General features: G+C 38.3%; 1 protein-coding gene across 1 annotated transcript in view; it reads right to left on the bottom strand.

Annotated features, from left to right (window-relative positions):
* LOC112460800 (basement membrane-specific heparan sulfate proteoglycan core protein-like) overlaps nucleotides 1-20,153 on the bottom strand; it is a gene marked incomplete at its 5' end in the record, with an annotated part of 140,869 nt that overhangs the window by 57,916 nt on the left and 62,800 nt on the right. Inside the window, one exon of the mRNA XM_025025669.1 lies at nucleotides 7,534-7,657. Coding sequence (XP_024881437.1) covers nucleotides 7,534-7,657 — 124 coding nt within the window. The remainder of the gene's footprint in view (nucleotides 1-7,533; nucleotides 7,658-20,153) is intronic.

Raw genomic sequence — 20,153 nt, 5'->3', positions numbered from 1 at the left:
GGGCAAAGCCGCCCATCCCTTTCAGCCCTTCTTTAGTCTTATGCCGACGATCCCTCGCGAGGTTTTATGTCCGCGAAATATTTAACGGATCGATTGGAGTATGCTAGTATAGGGCATCAACGACTCTGACGATGATCTTTCGTAAGAAATGTCCACGTTCTTCCCGTTAAAATCAAATTAGATAATTAAACTCTATTTTCTTTAATTTTCAAGAATATAAATATAATATCGAAATCACACACAAAGAGACTTCGTATAGGTACAAAATAAAAATTAGCTTAAAATTTTTTTCAAGGGATAACGTCGCGTTTATCCTCATCAATTCTTGGACACGCTGCGGATATGTTCCAGATGGATTTCAGGTGACGAAAGCCTCACTTTCAATTAATTTGGATTTTGGGGCGCTCTATTATGCGCATTATGGCATTACAACGCGAATTCGAATGAGCAAGCGCGAGGCTGCGTCTGACGAAGTACGCTCCGTTACCACTGCCGCCGACTCGAGCCTGACGTTGATAGATTCGTCGTTGTACCATTAGGTAGGATAGACTGCGCAGTTATGGGATGCTTTATTACAATAATGGCCGCCCATTTTCCCGATGAACGACCCGGAGTTCGCTTGCGGTTACGCGGGATACGAATGCCGATGTTCAGAAACTCCGGGTATCGATACCATTAGTCATACTACTTGAAAAATTCGTATCGGCGGACGGCGCTATCAAACTCTTTACACGTCAGATTCTATCATACAAGCAAGGATACTGATGGTCGCAGATATCGGATGTCGATTCGCTTGCTACTTAAAAAAAAAAAAAATAAAAACAAGTATCGGTGCTATCCGTTGATTTTGGAGATTCGGGAACACGAAAGAGTTTTGTTCAATCCGGGAAAGTATGACAAAAATATTTTTAAATATCCTGTACATTTACATTAATTGTTAGCTGGTAAATGTGCTTTCCAAAATAAAAATTCGTTAATTATCTTTTCAAAAGTTAAAGAATTCATGTTGAAATCATATTTAAGTCATATTGAAATCAAACTATTCGTTTAGCGGATTTCCAAATAGGTAGTTTTAAGGTTCTAAAAACACTGTATTTATTTTTATTTACCCTCATTTTTTGTAATGCCGAAACAAAGACTATCGAAACAACGTAAATATCCGCAGAGTATGATCAAACGCAAAAAAAAAAAGAAAAAAAATTCAACTAAATTGAAAATGTCGACGAATCGAAATAACTGAAAATACGATTGCCACTTCAATTATATGAATAATCCGAAAGTCGTTTTAGAGGATCGATCAGTTTTTCGATCGTTTGTTAAACGAATATCGACAGTTCTAGTTGAAATGCATTTATAAAAATTTCGCCACACGCTCTTTGTGACAAGATAATGGATTTTACCCTGTCGTAATTTTATATCGTTGATCAAGAACGATAGGCGCGTTTGTTCAACCACTGTTTTTCGCAAACGTTTTAAATTATTGAGTTTTTATGCCACGAACTGCGCTTTTATTGTAATTGCGGCCTGTTACACATGCTTTTTGATTCTACAAATTAAACGTTGCGGTTTACATGATGACAAATGTTTTTTTTTCTCGAAAACGGTGATCGATACTGGTCGCCAGGCGAAATACACGTGTCTCTCGAAAAATTATATTTTACCTGTATGACCTTTTGAATAGATTGCCTCCTCGCGGTGATCTTTTTTTATCTAATTGTGTCCTGGCGCTTTATGGAGAGACATTGAAAATATTTACTTTGATATTATGTGATTATGTGATTATTTACGTGAGCCAGTTAATTAAATTACTCCGTTGCAATTACTTCGATACGTAATAAAAAGTCTTAACATATATTCGAAAAAGCTATTGTGAGACCCAATAGTGTAATACGCGTAACGTCGCATTTTTCACAGATATACGTTCAATGGTACGTTTACGGCGCGTTTATAGCCCAATCATAATTGCTATTCATTACTGCACGTTGTTTGGTACGGCGATATACGGGCGATTGCCATTTGGAACCTGTCCAAAGTTATTATCACGATCTCACGCGTTTTCACTATGTCGTTACAGTATGCGGTAGACTGCGTACAAGCAATATCATGCAAATCTCGATTTCGCCGCAATTGTATCTTCCAGACAATTTAGACAATTGAATTCGTACAGAATTTGGCGTATACTCTAACCAGTCTACTCGATTTTTATCTCGGTTAAAAATTCTACGTATATGTATATCTCTCTTTGTGTGCGAGATTAAATTTTAACGTATTCATCAACGTTAACATTTAATGTTTAATGTAACAAAGCGAGGCATGCGTACTGTGTACTTCAGAATAATTAATTTTTTACATAGAACGGTTCTTTCAGACGTATTGTTTATTTACATACCCTCGAAACCATTTGTTGTCGAGCTAAAATCATGGAGAGTGGCGAAATTTGATAAATGTCAGGGCCGAGAGGTGGAATCAAATTTCATTTCGCCGCGACATTTTATGCGCCGCCAACGCGAAGTCATAACGAAAGCGCGAGGAGGAGCCGACTAACGAGAACGAATTTTATTTCGCGTTCGTATCCTCCCGGAGATAAACTCATTTTACGAGCGGGACAAATAGAAAAATCCGTGCGACGCGCCGCATTGTTCTCCCGCAAAAGTATGTCGTATGATATAGGCGAAGTCGCGGTCGGAAGTTTATCGCGCTGTCGGAGATTTGTTGTCGAACAAACTGCAATTATCAAGTTACATCATTCAACTCTTAATGCAGGATGTTCAAGTGCCAAATACTAAATAAAAAATATTGGATCGACGTATTATTACAATAACGATGATTGCATATACTTCGAGATACCTACTATTACTCTTGTGTAATTCTTTCAGAGATCGTTCGTCATGATAATTTTCTTAAATTCTAGCAATGTAAATTTTTTTTTTCTAAAATCAAGAATTTTGTCGAAAACCATAATCACGAGTGTGTTCTTTCTATAATTGTAATAGATTCAGCGAGTAGGAGTACACGTTGTAAACTGGCGTGTAATGAGAGCTGATTTCTCCGACGGCAGCTGTCACGTGTAGCTTGTTGGCAAATGTCAGTTTCTGAGACAAACAAAAGGGAAATGACGCGGTTGCGTCGGACAGTTGCATGCATCGCTTGCATCGATAATATTCCTTGTGGCTATGGAAACGTGGTCGCCGCGAATAAAACTACTCCGCATTCGCAAAACAGTCACCCTGATAAACCGACATATATAAACAAGAGCAAAACGATCCTAAACGGCAGATATACATTAACGGAATAAAATAAGACGTAAAAAGTCAATACTTTTGGCTCTTGAAGTCTTTTGAAACCGGTATTTTTCAATTGTAAAGCGGATACACGACTCTTTACAGTTTCGCCGAAGATCGGAACTTCGTCGAGACTGCTCGATTATGCTCGATTTGAAAGGAATATTCCCATAGATCAGCAGCGGGTTGACTCGTACGGTTAGCCGGGCCCTCGAGAATTCCTCGCGGCTGCACCGATGGCGATTAACCGTCAGGCTAATGCCAAATGCCCGCATATAACGCCGGACGCGAGGATAATACCGGATGCACCGTGCGGCGGAGCGGTCGATCGGACGGGCAGCCGTAAATAAACGGATAACGATAGCTCTCGTATCTCCGTGGCGCGAGCGTGAGCAGACGTTTCCGAATCGCGCGTTTACGCACAACGGATTGGACAGCTATGTAATTTCGAGGTGCTGGAGGAGAAGCGAGGCCAAAGCGATATTGCATTCACACGGAACCATGGAGAAACATATGCGCGCGACGAGTAATTCGTGCTTTCATCATTTTGTATTGTCGCGCAAACACTGAACGCGAGATGTTGCGTTTAAGAATAAGATCGTGCGGTGATTACGAGAAAAATAAATTAATTCTCATGATAATAATTCTCTGTTAAAAATTTATAAAAAGCGCGGAAAAATAATTAGGTGAATTCAAAACGGGAGTAAATCAAGAGAGAATTAATACCGAAATTCGATATAATTATTCTAATTAATTTCATTAATATAATTGATGGAATGTTTGCTCTTCCATAGAGGTGGTTTACTATAATAAAATTGAGTTCATTAATTACCATACTGATCTAAATTGATTGCACTTAATTCCCAAATATTTGCACATTGTAAAGTAAAACTAGGTCATTTTCTGTGATTTCAAGATAGGTTCTCGACCGCGTGGGATAAAATTTAATTTCTCTACTTAAAAGTATGAGCGGAAAGGGTCCTGTCGCGCAAGAGCGCTACGTCGCAAAGGCTTTACGTGGCACGAGGCCGGGCTTTCTATTTTATCCTTTTACTTTCGAATCCGGTCGCTTAAGTAAGCGTGTTACTTTTGCGTATGCTCTCTCGCTGGCGCATCCATGCATCGTGCAAGCTATCGGAATCGAATTAACGTCCCTTTACGTTCGCGCAAGGACACTTCAGACTGGTAGAACCAATCCAAATTGTTACGCCGCGCCGCCGCGGCTCAAAGGATCGTTTCGGGCCCTTGAGCAGGGCCCCGCCGATGACGCGACGTTCTCTGCACGATCACTGGAGCGGAAACGACGTCTCGCTAATATACGTTAACTTTCGGGAAACGTAATTGCCGATATTGCTCGTTGAACTCTTCGGATGATTGATCAATTCGACGCGATAGTTTCGATTACAATCAATGACATTGTATATCAACATATGTTACAACATATTGCAACACCTCTTGTTATTCCCGAATGTTATATAGCGATAAAAAGTCATCAAAATTACAGAATGATTTTCTGATATATAATCTGCATAAATTTTCTTATATCACATGTCTTTATTTTAATTTAATCTTAACTTTAATCAATTCGCATCGTTTCTAAAATTTCTCTTAAAAATGCTTACAATGTAAAAAGTAAAATTTCACTTCCGTTTGATTTTACATTACATGAGAAATGATTTTATACTTCTTTAAAAAAGTATGATAATTACGAGTATAATTTTTATAATTGATTCTGAATCATTTCTCAGAGATTGATTTTATCCGCCAGAACGGAACAGTTTCTAGCAGTTTCGGCAGTTTAAAACGGCGTTTGCCACGATTCCCGGCACCTATTATCGGTTTCGTCAGCAATATTGCCCACGTACCAGCGATCTTGTAACGGCGAAAGTATCAACTACGGTTATTTCCAGCTGTTTACTTCCATGCCGCGTGGTCAACGCAAGCAATTACACCGTGCAAAGTTTAGCCAGAGTTGCTCCAATTTGCACTCAGCAACAGAAAGGAGGCTTTTATATGCAGAGTGGACAGCGAATGCCTATCCTGTTCAAAATATTCGGTTTTTAAGTGTTTCCGTGTTATTTTTTCTTACAGATATAAATCAGAAGACCGGAGAAGTTTACGATTAAATGTTCTCTCTTCGAAAACTATAATTTGTTTTCCCCTGTCTTGATAATATTTATTATTTAAACTTTAAGAGAAGTCGACTTCGAAATGTAGAAAATCGAGAACATTGAAAAGAGTTATTAAACGATTGACTATTCGCCAACTCGTGGCAGTAAAAGTTCAACGAAAATCATTTATATAATATGCTATTTCTAATGTATATTTTATGTTGTAAACATTTTTAAGAGAACATTTCCTGTGGAATTTAAATTTTCATCTCAGTTTCCATACAAGTTTAAAAAACAAAAGAGATAGTAATCAGATAATTATTTATGGCATACTATAACGCTTTACCACACGTTCGTTCATTATACCATGTTGTTCCGTAATACCGCTTAACGTTTATTAACGTTTAATAACGTTTACAGCTTGGGCCAATGTTATCTGATAGCCCTGCGCGATGTTCAACTAACTTTTTAATGGATAATGAACTTGTTATCGTACCCCCCCATCCTACGGATATTTAAATTTGTTGGCTAATTACACGGACTTTATTTTTCGCTCGGTTATTACCGTGATTTCGGTATCGCAAATGGCGGTGTTTTCCCATAGGGAGTTAATTGAGCTAATTTCGGAACGCAAACCTCTTTACACAGCTATTTTATAATGCGATCGGTATACGATAGATAAATATGTTAGCAAGTGCGCTGAAGCTAAAATAATTAAAAATCTACTGCAACTGATGATTAAGTAACATAAACAATTTTTTAATTAACTAATTTTTTTATTTAAGCCAATCTCTGAAATTAATTTAAATATCTCTTAATACATACATATGCGTTACGAGAACTATTCTCCTTTAAGGACGTTCTCTCGTCCTTATACTAGAGAATATCGAATTTCTTAGGATTTTCTTGAAACTGTGAATATACGTTAATTTAGGGGTGCTTTATGCGTGGTATAAATTTCAGTACCTCTTCCGGTATAAAAAATCAAGATACTGAGCCTCAAAATTTCAACTTTTACTAATGAAAAGGTTTTCCAGGCCAAACGGTAAGAGATACGAGGTTGGCCAAAAGGACCAAAGTTGCTCCTCTCGTCGAGTTCTATAAGGAAAAAATGCCAAAACTAAAAAAAATTAAATTAAAAAAATTTTTTTTTTTGAAACTTTGAGGCTCAGTATCTTTATTTTTTATACCGGAAGAGGTATTGAAATTTATACCACGCATAAAACACACCTAAATTAACGTATATTCACAGTTTCAAGAAAATCCTAAGAAAATCGATTTTCTCTAGTATAAGAACGAGAGAACGTCCTTAAGGATGGTCACGAGACTTACGAAGATCGTTCTTGTTTGAAAGCGATTGCCTGTTATTCGAATTCGTTTGAATGAAATTCCGATCGCCTGCCCAAGCCTTTGTCCTGAAGCAGGTCTCGTGCTGGATTTCAGGAATTTATCAATATAAATTGGATTCATTCTTCCTCTCGGTATGGTGGTTGGTAAAAGAATCATTATGCCGGCCGGTATTTCGAAAAAATTCGTACGCGCTTACGTCAAGCATCCAAAAAATGTTTACCCGTAGAATTCTCGATCTTCAATTATCGAATTGCATTGAAAGTACACAAGACGTCCCGCGATCACCAGCTTTTTTTCTAACGACTAAACCTTCGAGGACTAAACCTCGCAAAAACTCCCACATTTTATATTAACGTAAAAAAACGAAGCGAAAAAGGACCGGATATCGTTTTTCATGAGCTCGCTGAAATATAACGCGCGTGGCACTATTGATTCACACTCGTTGCCATCAAAATAAACCAATAATTTTTTGACACCACTATTTTTTTCATACGGTTTTGCGACGTTACTCACAATACATATACGAAGGTTGTTCAAAAAGTTCCCGAACTTTGGCTTTATAATTTTTGGGGATTTAGTTACAACTTTACTTAGTCGGCTTATTGTTAGTTAAAAGATAAGGCTGACTAAGTTGTAAGTAAATCCCAAGACAAAGTTGGGGAAGCTTTTGAACAGCTCTCGTACATATCTTGGTTGCAGCGAGAACATTATTCGTATCGTGACGCAGCCACGTTTCGCGAATATGCGAGTCACCACCATTATTATCGGCCATCATTCGACCTGGTACTTACAGTGCACTCTCAGCTTCCATCGGTCCTCGATACCGGCTTCCGGCAGCTTCGGATTCTCGGCACGACACACCAGGAACTTCCCCTCGTCCTCCACCGTCGGCGTGAATTGCAGACTCACGCCATCCTGCAATTGCGAATAGCAGTCATTCGTCTTCGTTGCTCGCTCGGGATACTGATTTATCAGAAGTTCCTACGAAGCTCGCTTCGCGCCTTTTACGCGGATTGACACGGTCGAAATTTTCAATAATTCTTTTTGCAATCATTTTTCTCTATTGATTAATCGTTATTAACATTGAAGCATACATTTTGACATATCTGTGTTGATCTGTGCAAAATGTGAGAAAATATAAAATTATATTAGATTAAGATTAAAGGTAGTAGATAAATAAATAATTTCCATTCTAACGGCTAATCGCATTTAACGCATCAAATCAGAATAAATGTAACTAAACTTTAAATTTATATAATGCCGAATTTCATATCATTGCAACCTCTTGTTACTCTATCACATTGATTTATCCCTGCTTCGCAGTATAAATATAATCGTCGTTTTTTGCTTGTATAATATCTCATTATGGAGATTACAATCAGGACGAATCGTAACGCAAGAAGTACAGAGAATAAACGATTTTCATAACATTTCCGTGTCGCTTTCCAATTTTTTTTTCACTCTCCCGTCTCTCCCTCAGTGACGGGAAAATTGCGGTCGCGCTGCATTTTTTGTTTTATCGTCTCACATAACTAGCAGCTCGCGCTGTTTACGAGACTTTAAACACGGCGCCGAACAGCCCAGCAAAGCGTACGTTTTATCGTAACAGTGAGACCGTACATTTTTCAAACGCGAACAATGGACGCGTGAAATGTTAAAATAAATACGTGCGTTTTCGTTTCCAGAAATGTGACCGTGTTTGCTTTCGCGCGCGTGGTCGCGCTCGCGAAAACCCGGAGTCGAAAATTTACGGGATATAATATCGCTTTAGCATTATTATTTTCGAAGCTTTTTCATTTACCAGTTATATTTGAGGTCACCGCGTATATCATTCTTTCTTTTTTTTTTACAGCACAATTTTCTCGGACTTTATGACGATTCTTTTATCATTTGTACACGTGACTTCTCCGGGAACGCCCTTTTTCGAGAGCTCGTAAAATCGATAACAGGCGCTCTGATTAGAATATCATCGGAAGATGCAGGGAAAATAAGCGCGATTCACGGCAACAGGGACGCTACACGACGATTTCTCGCCTCGACAAAATTGATTTAATGCAAATTGCGAAACTGCACTGAATTTCGTTGACTAAACGCGACTGTTCCAGGTATTAATCCCGTTCCGTAAAATTTCCATGACAATCGAATCGTTGCCACGAGGGAGTTCGCGTAATGCTTTCTTATTTCGCACGGAGTTTACTTCCGAGGAAAGAGAGCCGGGGTCGCGAATACCCGATTTTTCCCATCGAGAAAAATCGACCACGTCATCGCATTAATGACGCTCCATCGGTCCTGCTTCTCCGATGAAATTTTCACTCTCATCGTGTAGCGGAAAAAAATGCGCCCTTTCAATCCATTTTATTTCTCAATTTACACGTCACAATGTTAAATTGAATTTTTTACAAGCTGCGCAGATATTATTTATTAATGATATTATTATTAAAGCACGTCGTATCCTCGTATATATTACTGTTGATATCGTATCATTACGTGAAAGAACTTTCGTAATTAATCTTACGCAACGGACATTAATCTTCCGCAATTATATTACATGCAATTTTGTAAATTAGAATGCGCACATTAAATTATATATTTAAATTAGACAACTACTGTTATGCATTAATTTAAAGATATCCCGAATTGTAAAACCATCAGAAAAATACCAAAAACGATTAAAAACAATGTGTCCCGTGATGGAAATTATTGTAAGTTTTTAATATTGCGAAGTTTTATTTGACTACTGCGCGTAGTGAAAAATTTTCTTACGTACTATTCTTAAACTTTTATTAAAACTTCAATAAAAATATTTTTAATACAGCTGTTTTATTTATATACAAAACTATCAATCCGTTTAAAAATCCTTCCATACATCGAGCGAAATGAGTATTGCTGTAACTAATTGATATCTCATCGTGGAAAAAGAATGGCAAGAACGTGGAACGAGTCGCGGAATATCTCTCCGCTCTTTGAAATGCCGCATTTCAATTTCAAATATCGTATCGACGTACGCTCGACGGAAACGTAAACGGCCAGCTTGAACGAAAAACGAGATATGTGTCGCGCTATCCAGAGGAACGCGCTCTCGAGAACGCGCTTCTTCACGGAATTTATGACGACACAGCCCAAAATTTCGGTACCGTTACTCATGCAGATTCGCGGACGGAAAATATGCGCGGATGCAGACCATGTGTGTGGTTTCGTGCGCGAGTGTGTACGTATACATGAGCGTGCGTGCATCCACCTTTTCTCGTCGCACCGCCCTGCACATCAAATTCCAACCCTCCTGGTATTTTCCGTTTTCCTACATTCTTTTCTTGTCTTTTCCTTCGCTTTTTTACCCACTTTTTCTACGTTAATGTCGCACTTTCTGTTTCCCGCGCGAGTTGGTCGAAAACAATAGGAAAAATGAACATAAGGATAAAAAAAGAGGGAAGCAAGACTCGGCGAGCTCTGGGAAAAATTAAAATCAAATCCCTATCGGGTAGGTAGGTGCTTGGGCTGGCTGGTCTCGGTTGTGTGCCGGCCACGTTCCCGGAATTCAAAAAAACTTCGACCGGAGTTTACCGGCGAAAATTCCGGCAATGTCTTAGCCGGTAGTACGGAATTTTCGAAATTCCGGTTCGCATGGTCGGATTACGCTGCTGCGTATCTCATGCATCCCGTATAAGATTATGCGTTTAATTAAGGGCGACTCGCAAGTCGGCCAACAACTATATGGATAATAGCGAAATATAATGTGCAATAATAGATAAAAATGATTTTAAAAATCAGTAGATAATCAAAACAAGAAGAAAATACTATTTTTTAAGCACCAAATCAGTCCGTGAGTATTTTTGACGAATTTTGAAATAAAATAAATCAAATATAGGTCATCTTTTAATTAATAGTGTGAAAACATTTCTTTATTATTAATTTTGTTTCTCTAACTCACAATTTTTTTATTCTATCAGAAAAATTAATGACACCAAACGTGTCTGTATAAATTTACACAAATACATTTGAATTTATGGACTAATTCATTAATTCTATTCAAATCGATATCCTTTATGCTCGAGAGAATAAACTAACATTTTGACAGAATATCCTGTCCATTTGCAAAACGTAATTGTTCGTTATGTATAGGTAAGACGCAATTTGCGTAGCGCATTCCACTCCTTTGTGCAACGCCACTGTTACGATCCCCGTGAAAGGTCCGGGATTAACTTCTTCTTACCTACGTGATGGAGACACGGATGGGAGGAAGGGCCATAGAGACAGAGAGCCCTTCCATCTTTCCATGTACATACACACCTCGCAAATGTATACACACACCGACGTTTGTGTACGGACAAAACCACAGCACGGATCCGCTCGCTCGGAAACTCGCCTGTGTCTTCAGTTACCCGGTATATTCGCCCCCGAGCAAGAAAGGTTTCCACAAGGCTTTGCCTCGCACATGTTAAATACATTTGTGCGGTATCACGCGGTTAACGATGTTTCACCGTCATGGAGTCATCCGCTAGTTAGCCGACTTAAAAAAGCGAACGAAATTCCATTGTAGACCGCCGGCTCTCTATATAAATAAAATTACCATCTACTATCGACCGAAAAAAAATTTGAAAAATTCATCGCTATTAAGGCTAAACGAGAAATGCATTAATCGAACGCCCTATATAATAAAATTAACAGCAGAATTCAAATAGTACGACGCGAATAGCGAATATTTCTCGTGCGTTTCGGAAACGTCGCGTCGCCGGAATTTTTTAAAACTATTTCTATCACGATTCTCTCTTGCCAGAAAATAGATGCCAGGAAGGCGCGATTATATTTTCGTATTTCCTATCTTAATACAAAGGAATGCGTGTCTTATTCGTAAGATGAATATTTGTCGCTCGTCGCTCGTTCTATTCGCCTTCCGAGAGGCGAAATAAATGCGCGGTCGTTTCTTCACGTTGCGCTCTTTATTCCTCGTTTCCATCTGCCGCGTTAAAAGCTCGACGTAGCACAGTGGGCCAAAACGGCAATCTAGCTGGACAAAAGTCGATTTTCGAAGATTAATATTTCTTAAAATAAACGATTATATTTTTAAGAAAGATATCTGATAGTTTATTTTTTACAAAATATTTACCATTTACACTTGTAGTTGTGTTATAACAATCATTTGAATACGTCGTATAAATGTCATCTCGCAAAACGTTAAATCATTACGTTAGCAGCGCTTGAGAAAGAAAGAAGTATTCTGCTTATATTGAAGAATATTAAAACTTTAAATTAGATAAATATAGAGAAAGGTATATATTTTTAAATTTTATTAACAAATTTTAATAATAGTTTTTTAATAATAGCGGTATTTTAAGTCAAACATTGCCGATTTTTAATTATAAAATTTTCAAAGTATGAAACTTAGAAAGGTCTACAAAAAAAACGCTGTGGATTGCTGCCGTCATTTTACCAGCATATTATTCCTTAGACATTTCTGAGTTTTATCCTTGAAAACTAGCTGCCACTAAGTGCCGCTCTCATAGATACAGCGTTTTTTAGAACTCGCAACTCGTCCGTTTGCGTAAAGATACACGAGACGGTCTCGCGCTGCGCGTGTACTTGGCGAGACTACCGTGTCTCTTGATATTGACATCTATCTATGGTTATCTATAGTTATTTATTTTACATTTTATTTATTTCGACATGCCTTATTCATTTCACTTTTTTATGTCTTTATTTTTCTCACAATTTATTTATTTCCATATTTCTTTATTATAACTTTTATTTATTATCTTTCTCTTTCACATGACTTTTATGTCCGTTTATCACTTGCGAATTAGTGTCATCGTTGTTATTGTTAATATTGTTTATCGTACACCGTTGCAGCAATTATAGATAACCATAGATAGATGTCAATATCAAGAGACACGCGGTAGTCTCGCCAAGTACACGCGCAGCGCGAGACCGTCTCGTGTATCTTTACGCAAACGGACGAGTTGCGAGTTCTAAAAAACGCTGTATCTATGAGAGCGGCACTTAGTGGCAGCTAGTTTTCAAGGATAAAACTCAGAAATGTCTAAGGAATAATATGCTGGTAAAATGACGGCAGCAATCCACAGCGTTTTTTTTGTAGACCTTTCTAAGTTTCATACTTTGAAAATTTTATAATTAAAAATCGGCAATGTTTGACTTAAAATACCGCTATTATTAAAAAACTATTATTAAAATTTGTTAATAAAATTTAAAAATATATACCTTTCTTTATATTTATCTAATTTGAAGTTTTAATATTCTTCAATATAAGCAGAATACTTCTTTCTTTCTCAAGCGCTGCTAAGGTAATGATTTAACGTTTTGCGAGATGACATTTATAGGACGTATTCAAATGATTGTTATAACACAACTACAAGTGTAAATGGTAAATATTTTGTAGAAAATGAACTATCAGATATCTTTCTTAAAAATATAATCGTTTATTTTAAGAAATATTAATCTTCAAAAATCGACTTTTGTCCAGCTAGATTGCCGTTTTGGCCCACTGTGCGTAGGAGAGCACATGTGCGCATCAACGAGTCACGCTCGCCTTCTGGCCGACGCAATAGCCAGTAGTAATACTCCTTGGACCGGATCACAGACTTGCGACGAGATAGATAGCTGCTGGCATCGAAAGCCTTTCAGGTTATTGCTGTCACAAGCAGCAGCGAACGTTGAAGTACGTAAATGCGGCTTAGTGCCACCGTGGTGGACTCGATAAAATTTAGTAGCCAGTGTTACCACTGGAGAAAGTCGCCACCGCCTCGTACGAGGTAGAATGTAAGACGCGGTGAAATTGCAACCGAGAGCTCCGATCCTTTTGCTTTCATTGTCTGCTCTACTGTCAATCGAATTATTGATATAAAATTGTCGAAAAAAATTAACGCATTTTTCTTACAGATCTGAGCAAGTGCATTCATGTAGCAAGTGCAGCATGCGTGTAAAAGAACAAGTCCGTCCAACAAGTATTTTCGAAATCTCTGAATCTAAAAAAAAATAAAAAAGAAAGCCTATTCATATAAATGCCATTTGACTCAAGCTGCTATCTGCACTTAGACGTACTCGTTTCCACAATGTCGTTCAAGTATTCGCAATTAGATATGCCTGCCGGAAACTTTTAGCAGAAAGCTCGTGTAATAAATTTTACTGCGCGCAAATTGCGCGACGACCGCTTTCATTACACGTGCTTTCTCGTCAAATAAGCTCCGCAGGGAATGAGCTTTTAATTGTAAAGCGCAGCAACGGATATCTCGTTGTTCGCGAGCGATTTTTAATATATCCAAAAGCGTTGAGTTTCCAAGAGAGATGAGGTTTTTAATTTGTTTCTGTAAACGTGCGCGCGTAAACGGCCATCATTTTACTCCTGTAATATCTCGCCGTGCCTCGTTATATTATCTTTATTGCGTTTGTCTCGGACAATTTTTCGGACTCGCTCGCGTATCGCACGACGCTATATATGCTGCACTATTACGATTATTATATTTCTGATAAATTCCTGTCGCTCTTCGCGCGACGGCTCATGATCAAATTCCGCATATAATAACGCAGTATTGAAATTATTTATGCGGCCGATTAATTCCTCATGATTGTCATCATTGTCGCGTAAAATTGCGCAGCGAGGACAAAGGCCTTGCGCTTCTCGCGAATATTAAATGAGGAACATGCTGTTGGAATTCGTCGAATTTATCGAGCTATGTGAAGTGTATTAGAAATCAAATAAACGCAAATTATTATTGGAAAAATGTGACCAGTACGTGGCGATCTTATATTTTGTCAAATTGAGCTGAAAAAATGACCGAAAAACGCTATAATAAAGATATTTTTCGATACTTTTTATTTATGAGATTATTCTCATAAATACATACATACGTACATGCGCACGACACATTGATTACTTTCATGTCTATTACTATATCGTTAATAGTTTGAGTAAAAAAATAGAGAGGAAAGAGAGGATTTTTTCACAAATACAAGTGTCGACCGAAAAAATGCTACAAAAATTGCAAGGAATATTGGATTTTGCATTTTTTGTTGTCAAGTCGAATAACGAGAGACTGACGACATACCGAAAGCGGCTGTGAAATGCCGACAATGAGAAATTTCCGGCCGGTCGAAAAATAATAATTCACCGCGTGCCGCGCGCGCGTAAATGGAACTTTCGTTTCGTGACGCATATTTCTCGTCGGGCGAGATATCGTGCGGCATATTTCCACTGGCGGAGCGACGCGGCTCGTGATAAAACTGTGAGTCTAATAACTCGTGATGATAAAATCCGTCGACTAAATAATGCGCGAAACTACGACAAATTAGTACTCGAGATGCCCCCATCTGCCCGTGAATTATTACAGAGGAACTACGATTCTATCCGAAATTGAATCCGAATCAAAATAATTTGCCATCAATCAATATTTTCACGTGCTAGAAAGGAAGAAAAAAGATTTTAAGAATATATGAAATATCGGCTTTTTCAGAATCATTATACTGTTTCGCTGTAACAATTATTTGAATTTCTACACGACAAGAGTTTCGATGGATGAGAACGTTTATAATTTTTGTACAACTAAATAAAAAACAGTATGTCTGAAATACCCCAACTGGAATTAAAGAGTAAGACCGAGACGGATTATACGGAACGTCCCGGTGTTTTTCTCACGACGCATTCGTACTCAACATCCCGTAAAAATAATATGGTTGAGGGATCGTCACGTTTTGCGTGCCGCCCATGCCACGTTGAATGTGTACTACTACTCCTTAATCCAGTAGTACAGCTCGAGCAAGCGTGAAGACAGTCTTATGGTCCAGTGATGTTTCAACCGTGCGGATAAAAAAGATGAAAAGGGTATTAACGTTAAGTAAATGCATTTGCTTTCATGTAGCGAAATGTATGCCGAAATTTACTTTAGCGCTTCTTTTTACCTGGTAAGATGTAATCTACAAACGCGATTACATAAGTCGTTTGCCAGTTGCTTCAATGTTAGAATTCCTCCTCTTGGCTTACACTCGTTTAAAATTAACGACTGGTAACGACTTCCACGTTAAGTACCTTTCTGAGCTATTTCTCCTCTTCAATACTTTAAATAATCCTTGAAATTAAAAAGTTCTTTAGACCGGTTTCCAGCGAAGTTCAATGAAATTTTAATTTATAAACTAATTGCTATAGATATTATATTTTGAGAGATAAAAAATTATGACGCATTAAATGTTCATCAAAGAAGTTGGCAAATAAGGAAAATGGGAAAAAGATCTACCTTTTAGACGCACGATTTTTAGATCTTTCATAAATTTTTTATGACGTACGTAGCTGCAAGGGGCCTTTGTCTACCTGGCAGCTACCTGATAACGTATTTAACAGATGTGTGGCACGTTTATCCTCGAGCGGGTTAATTTACATAGGAGTCGAGTGCATGCTTGTAGGCGCGAGAAGCGTTTTAAGGTCAATTTATATTCGCTGGTAGCATAACTGACGCGATAAGATAATACCTTTTCACGGAAAAGGTATTATCCGCTGTCGTGTATTATATGCATATATAAGACGAAAAGTCTTAAGAAATAGTTTCTGGTAATAATCTATTATTTAAAAAATAAATATTTTCAACGTCTTTCCCTTTCACTTCAATTAATAATATAAATATGTATTGCATGAATATCAATACCAAACAAAGAGCACAAATATATCTAATATCAGTTTTGTAATTTAAGTTTATTTTTATTATACTTGAGATTTCTCTTCTCGATTATCACGAGCGTTAGACATGAGTATAAGTAATAACCGACACTTGTCGTTTTCGATATTCGATTTGCATTACGTGCATTTCGGATAAATAGAACTGTCACATAAAAATAAAATTCCACGAAATTTTCGATTGGCAGCAAATGCTGTAATGTCACGTGAAAATATAAATCGATTTTTATTCGCGTACTTTTATGTAGACTTTCTACCTTTTCTTGAACGCTCGCGTGCGTCACGACGCTGCATCAAAGCGTCAGTTATTGTCGTCGTTACTATCGTTATTACTCTCGTCGCCACCATCTCTCTCGTAGATGGCCAAACACGCGTGAGGGTGATTGCCCGCGAGGGCTCTTTCCCTATAGACTAATAGATTCCACGAATTAGGCATCGCCATCCGAGCCATCGCCGTTGCCGGCGCCATCAAGACAACGTCGGTGATGCCTTAACCCAAGGACCGGCGATGTCTGATTAAACACGGAGCAATTCCCTTAAAACGGCGCGATAGTGCCGGGCTATCAACCCCGAAAAGAGGGAGAGAAAGGAGGAAGGAGACGAGGGTGAGAGAGAAAGAGAGAGAAAGGGAGCCGATCCGTGTTTATCCATTTTATTCGGATCGATCCAGCATCCCCCACGAGAACCGTTTGGTCGCACAAGAGTGCCTCGATTAATGGAATATCCTCTTTGTACGCTTTTCCAATAATCGATTAACGAGTAAAGAATTTCATGTTTCCTTTCTGTAACGCGTCATTCTATAACAATCTCTAACAAGGCAAGTTCGCGCTTGGTGAACGTGATATTTTAATAAGATCCGCGAGTCAAATTAAAGTAAGCTTATGAGAAAGTTCCATATTTGAATTGTTACGCGGCGTATCCTTTTTCTTGAGTTTGTTTTCCAGAGCATTTTCGATGATAAAGGCTTGCAACAGTGATTCCTAAAATTATTCTAAATTCCATGTATGTATTCGAAATTAATGCGCCGATACTGGCAACATTCAAATCGCGTATCTAATTATAATTGAACTTAAGCGGGGGAAGAGGAGCGCGCAACGCGAACAAATATTTCTATAGGCGATCCGTGATCCCCATTCGCCATCATTAATTATCCCAAAACACACAATTGTCCCGGCCAGTGATCGAACGCGTGTTGACAAACATGTTTAGCAAACGCGCACGCAATGCTATGCAATTCATGCGGGCCGATTTTCGAGGCTACACTTCCTCGAGCATCATTATACATTCGTCGGCGACGATTATTGATGACACCGATCCCGATCAATCCAACGCTCCCAGATGGCTCGCGATCGCAATTACACGGACGCGCCGATAAATTATTATCAAGCTGTCTGTCACCCCCATGAAACTATTAATTCAGTCGCGCCGGTGCATCGACGCGCCGATAAATTATCACGGCCGTCCGCTCGTGCGTCTCTCTCCGCGCATACACATGCCCCTATACCCTTCTTTTTTATGTACATATTTTCTTTCTGCAATATTCGCGGCGTTATTTAACGACCGGCCGTTTAATGAAAATTTTCCCGGTCGGAACGGGGCATTCATCGCGCCGACAAGATCCTGACATGACCGATGATTTATTTGTTTCGACGACACGGTCGTGGCTTTTCGATGCAATCACCCGGCAAAATGTCAAAATGTTTCGATAGATCCACGGACGTTCGCGATATTCGGCTTTGGATACCGAGTATCTTCCGTATCGATAGTTTTACCGTATTATCGAAATTTGAAAGATGAAAAATCGTGGTGCGGAATAATTCTGAAATTGTCTGTGCATTTCCGCGACGCATGTCAATTATTCTATTGATTTTTGTTATTAACTTGTTGTGTGCGGTGTAAACTTTTTCTTTATTTATTACAAACAATAATATTACAAAATTAGTGAACAATGCCGATTGCCATTTAATATTGAATGAGAGAAAACATGTCTGATGTGAAATTGATGCACACCTAAGCAGATACAGTGTAATGTTTTTATCACGTGCAGTTTTTATTATTGAGTTTAATTTTCCAAACAATTTCAATTAATTTCCGCATTGTTTTGAAACAACATCCCAGCAAAAGGTAACTAAATTACTAAAAATTACAACAATCAGTAAAAATTTTCCGCGCTCGTGATGCTCTTTTAACGGAAATAATTTAAAAGCGTACGAATATCCTAATTAATTGCCACAATTGTACACGTAGTCGCTTTGTCTCGAATGCGCACTGGGGGCTAACACACTCAATTCTGTTATGCGAATGCTCGCATTTGTAGGTTCTCGTGCTGATTTCATTAAAGTTCGAGTCGATTTTTTTTTTTTTTTTTTTTACAAGAGATTGGGTACACCGACTATTCTGCATTGGAATAACATTCTCATTTTAATTAAAGTAGTTTGAATGAACAGAGCATGCTAGATATACTGCATTATCTTCCAATTTTAAGTATTAAAAGCCAACTTAGAGAAACTGTTTCAGTATTAAAACGTTAAATCAATTTCTTCAGATTCGATCTTAACTTAAAGTCATATTTTAAATAAAATTGTATATAAATTTTACAATATATATAAATTTTAATGATGAAAAAAAGATATTCAATTCAGAAATTCAAAAGGAGTCTTGGGAATGATGAGCTTCTTCCGCTTAGCGGAATTTTCAGCGAAAAATCAACTCCGAATTTATCAAATAGTGATAGCTGCAGATTTGCAGAATAAGTGTGGAGTATTCTGTATACGTTCTATTACTCTCTGAAGACTGCTAGAAGTCTTTATATAAAAGAACCCTCAGTTCATCGTCCCTCTTCGTAAATATACTCTTCGTCTTTCTGCCGACATAATCGAGAGGAAAATACGTTTTCCCGTACACGGCACGTGTATGGGGAATCCAATCCTTCTTAGGGTGAAATAAAAGGTTCTCGCGAGTACCTCGCAATAAAGATGTTTCTTATATATTTTCAACATATGACTTTCTCTTATATTATCCCGGAGAGATAGAGAAAAAGAGAAAGATGGAGGAGAGAGAAAGACAGACGTTGTCTTAAAAAAGAAAGAATCTTATTGCTTGCAACTCGCTACGTCTCGATATTAAAACAAGCATCATCTCTGCTTCTAGATCGACAGCTGTGAAGAAAAACGCGTATCTTGTTCGATATAATTAAGTTATCAATTACAAGTTGAGAGAAGTAAAGCTATCGCCTATCGATTTTATCTCGAAGATACGCAAGTCCAATCCATCCGTCAAATCGCAAAGAATATCTGCGTGAAATTCTTTCGCTGTAGCGTCTCCCGCGGGAAGAGGATCAAAGACGTTAGGACTTTACCTGTCCCGACGATGAGGGGAAAGACGAGCTGGATTTATAAGATGGCAGCCGATTTCTTTCGAGCCCCCCCAGTTTGGCCGACATACGAGAAACTTTCTCCGCGATTATTCGCCTCTCTGTTTCATCCCCGAGGATTTTGCCGACTGTTATCCCGATATCCGGGACGATCTCCTTTAAGGGACGCTTTAAGGAACGAGCTTGGCAACGAGTCCGAGATGGATGTTACAGAGGAATGTTCGAACGCGCACGTTCTTTGAACCGTCTTGCACAAAGATCCCCTGCCGTAAAAATTATTATCAAAATTCCGATCTGCCACGTACAGAATTCTACGCATGAGCATTATACGTCAACCGTGCACCAGGCATCGAATGATTCGATAT

The sequence above is a fragment of the Temnothorax curvispinosus genome, unplaced genomic scaffold, assembly GCF_003070985.1.
Source record: "Temnothorax curvispinosus isolate PA1 unplaced genomic scaffold, ASM307098v1 QBEX01010810.1, whole genome shotgun sequence".
NCBI classification, from domain to species: Eukaryota; Metazoa; Arthropoda; class Insecta; order Hymenoptera; family Formicidae; genus Temnothorax; species Temnothorax curvispinosus.
This window is presented reverse-complemented; position numbering and strand designations above follow the sequence as displayed.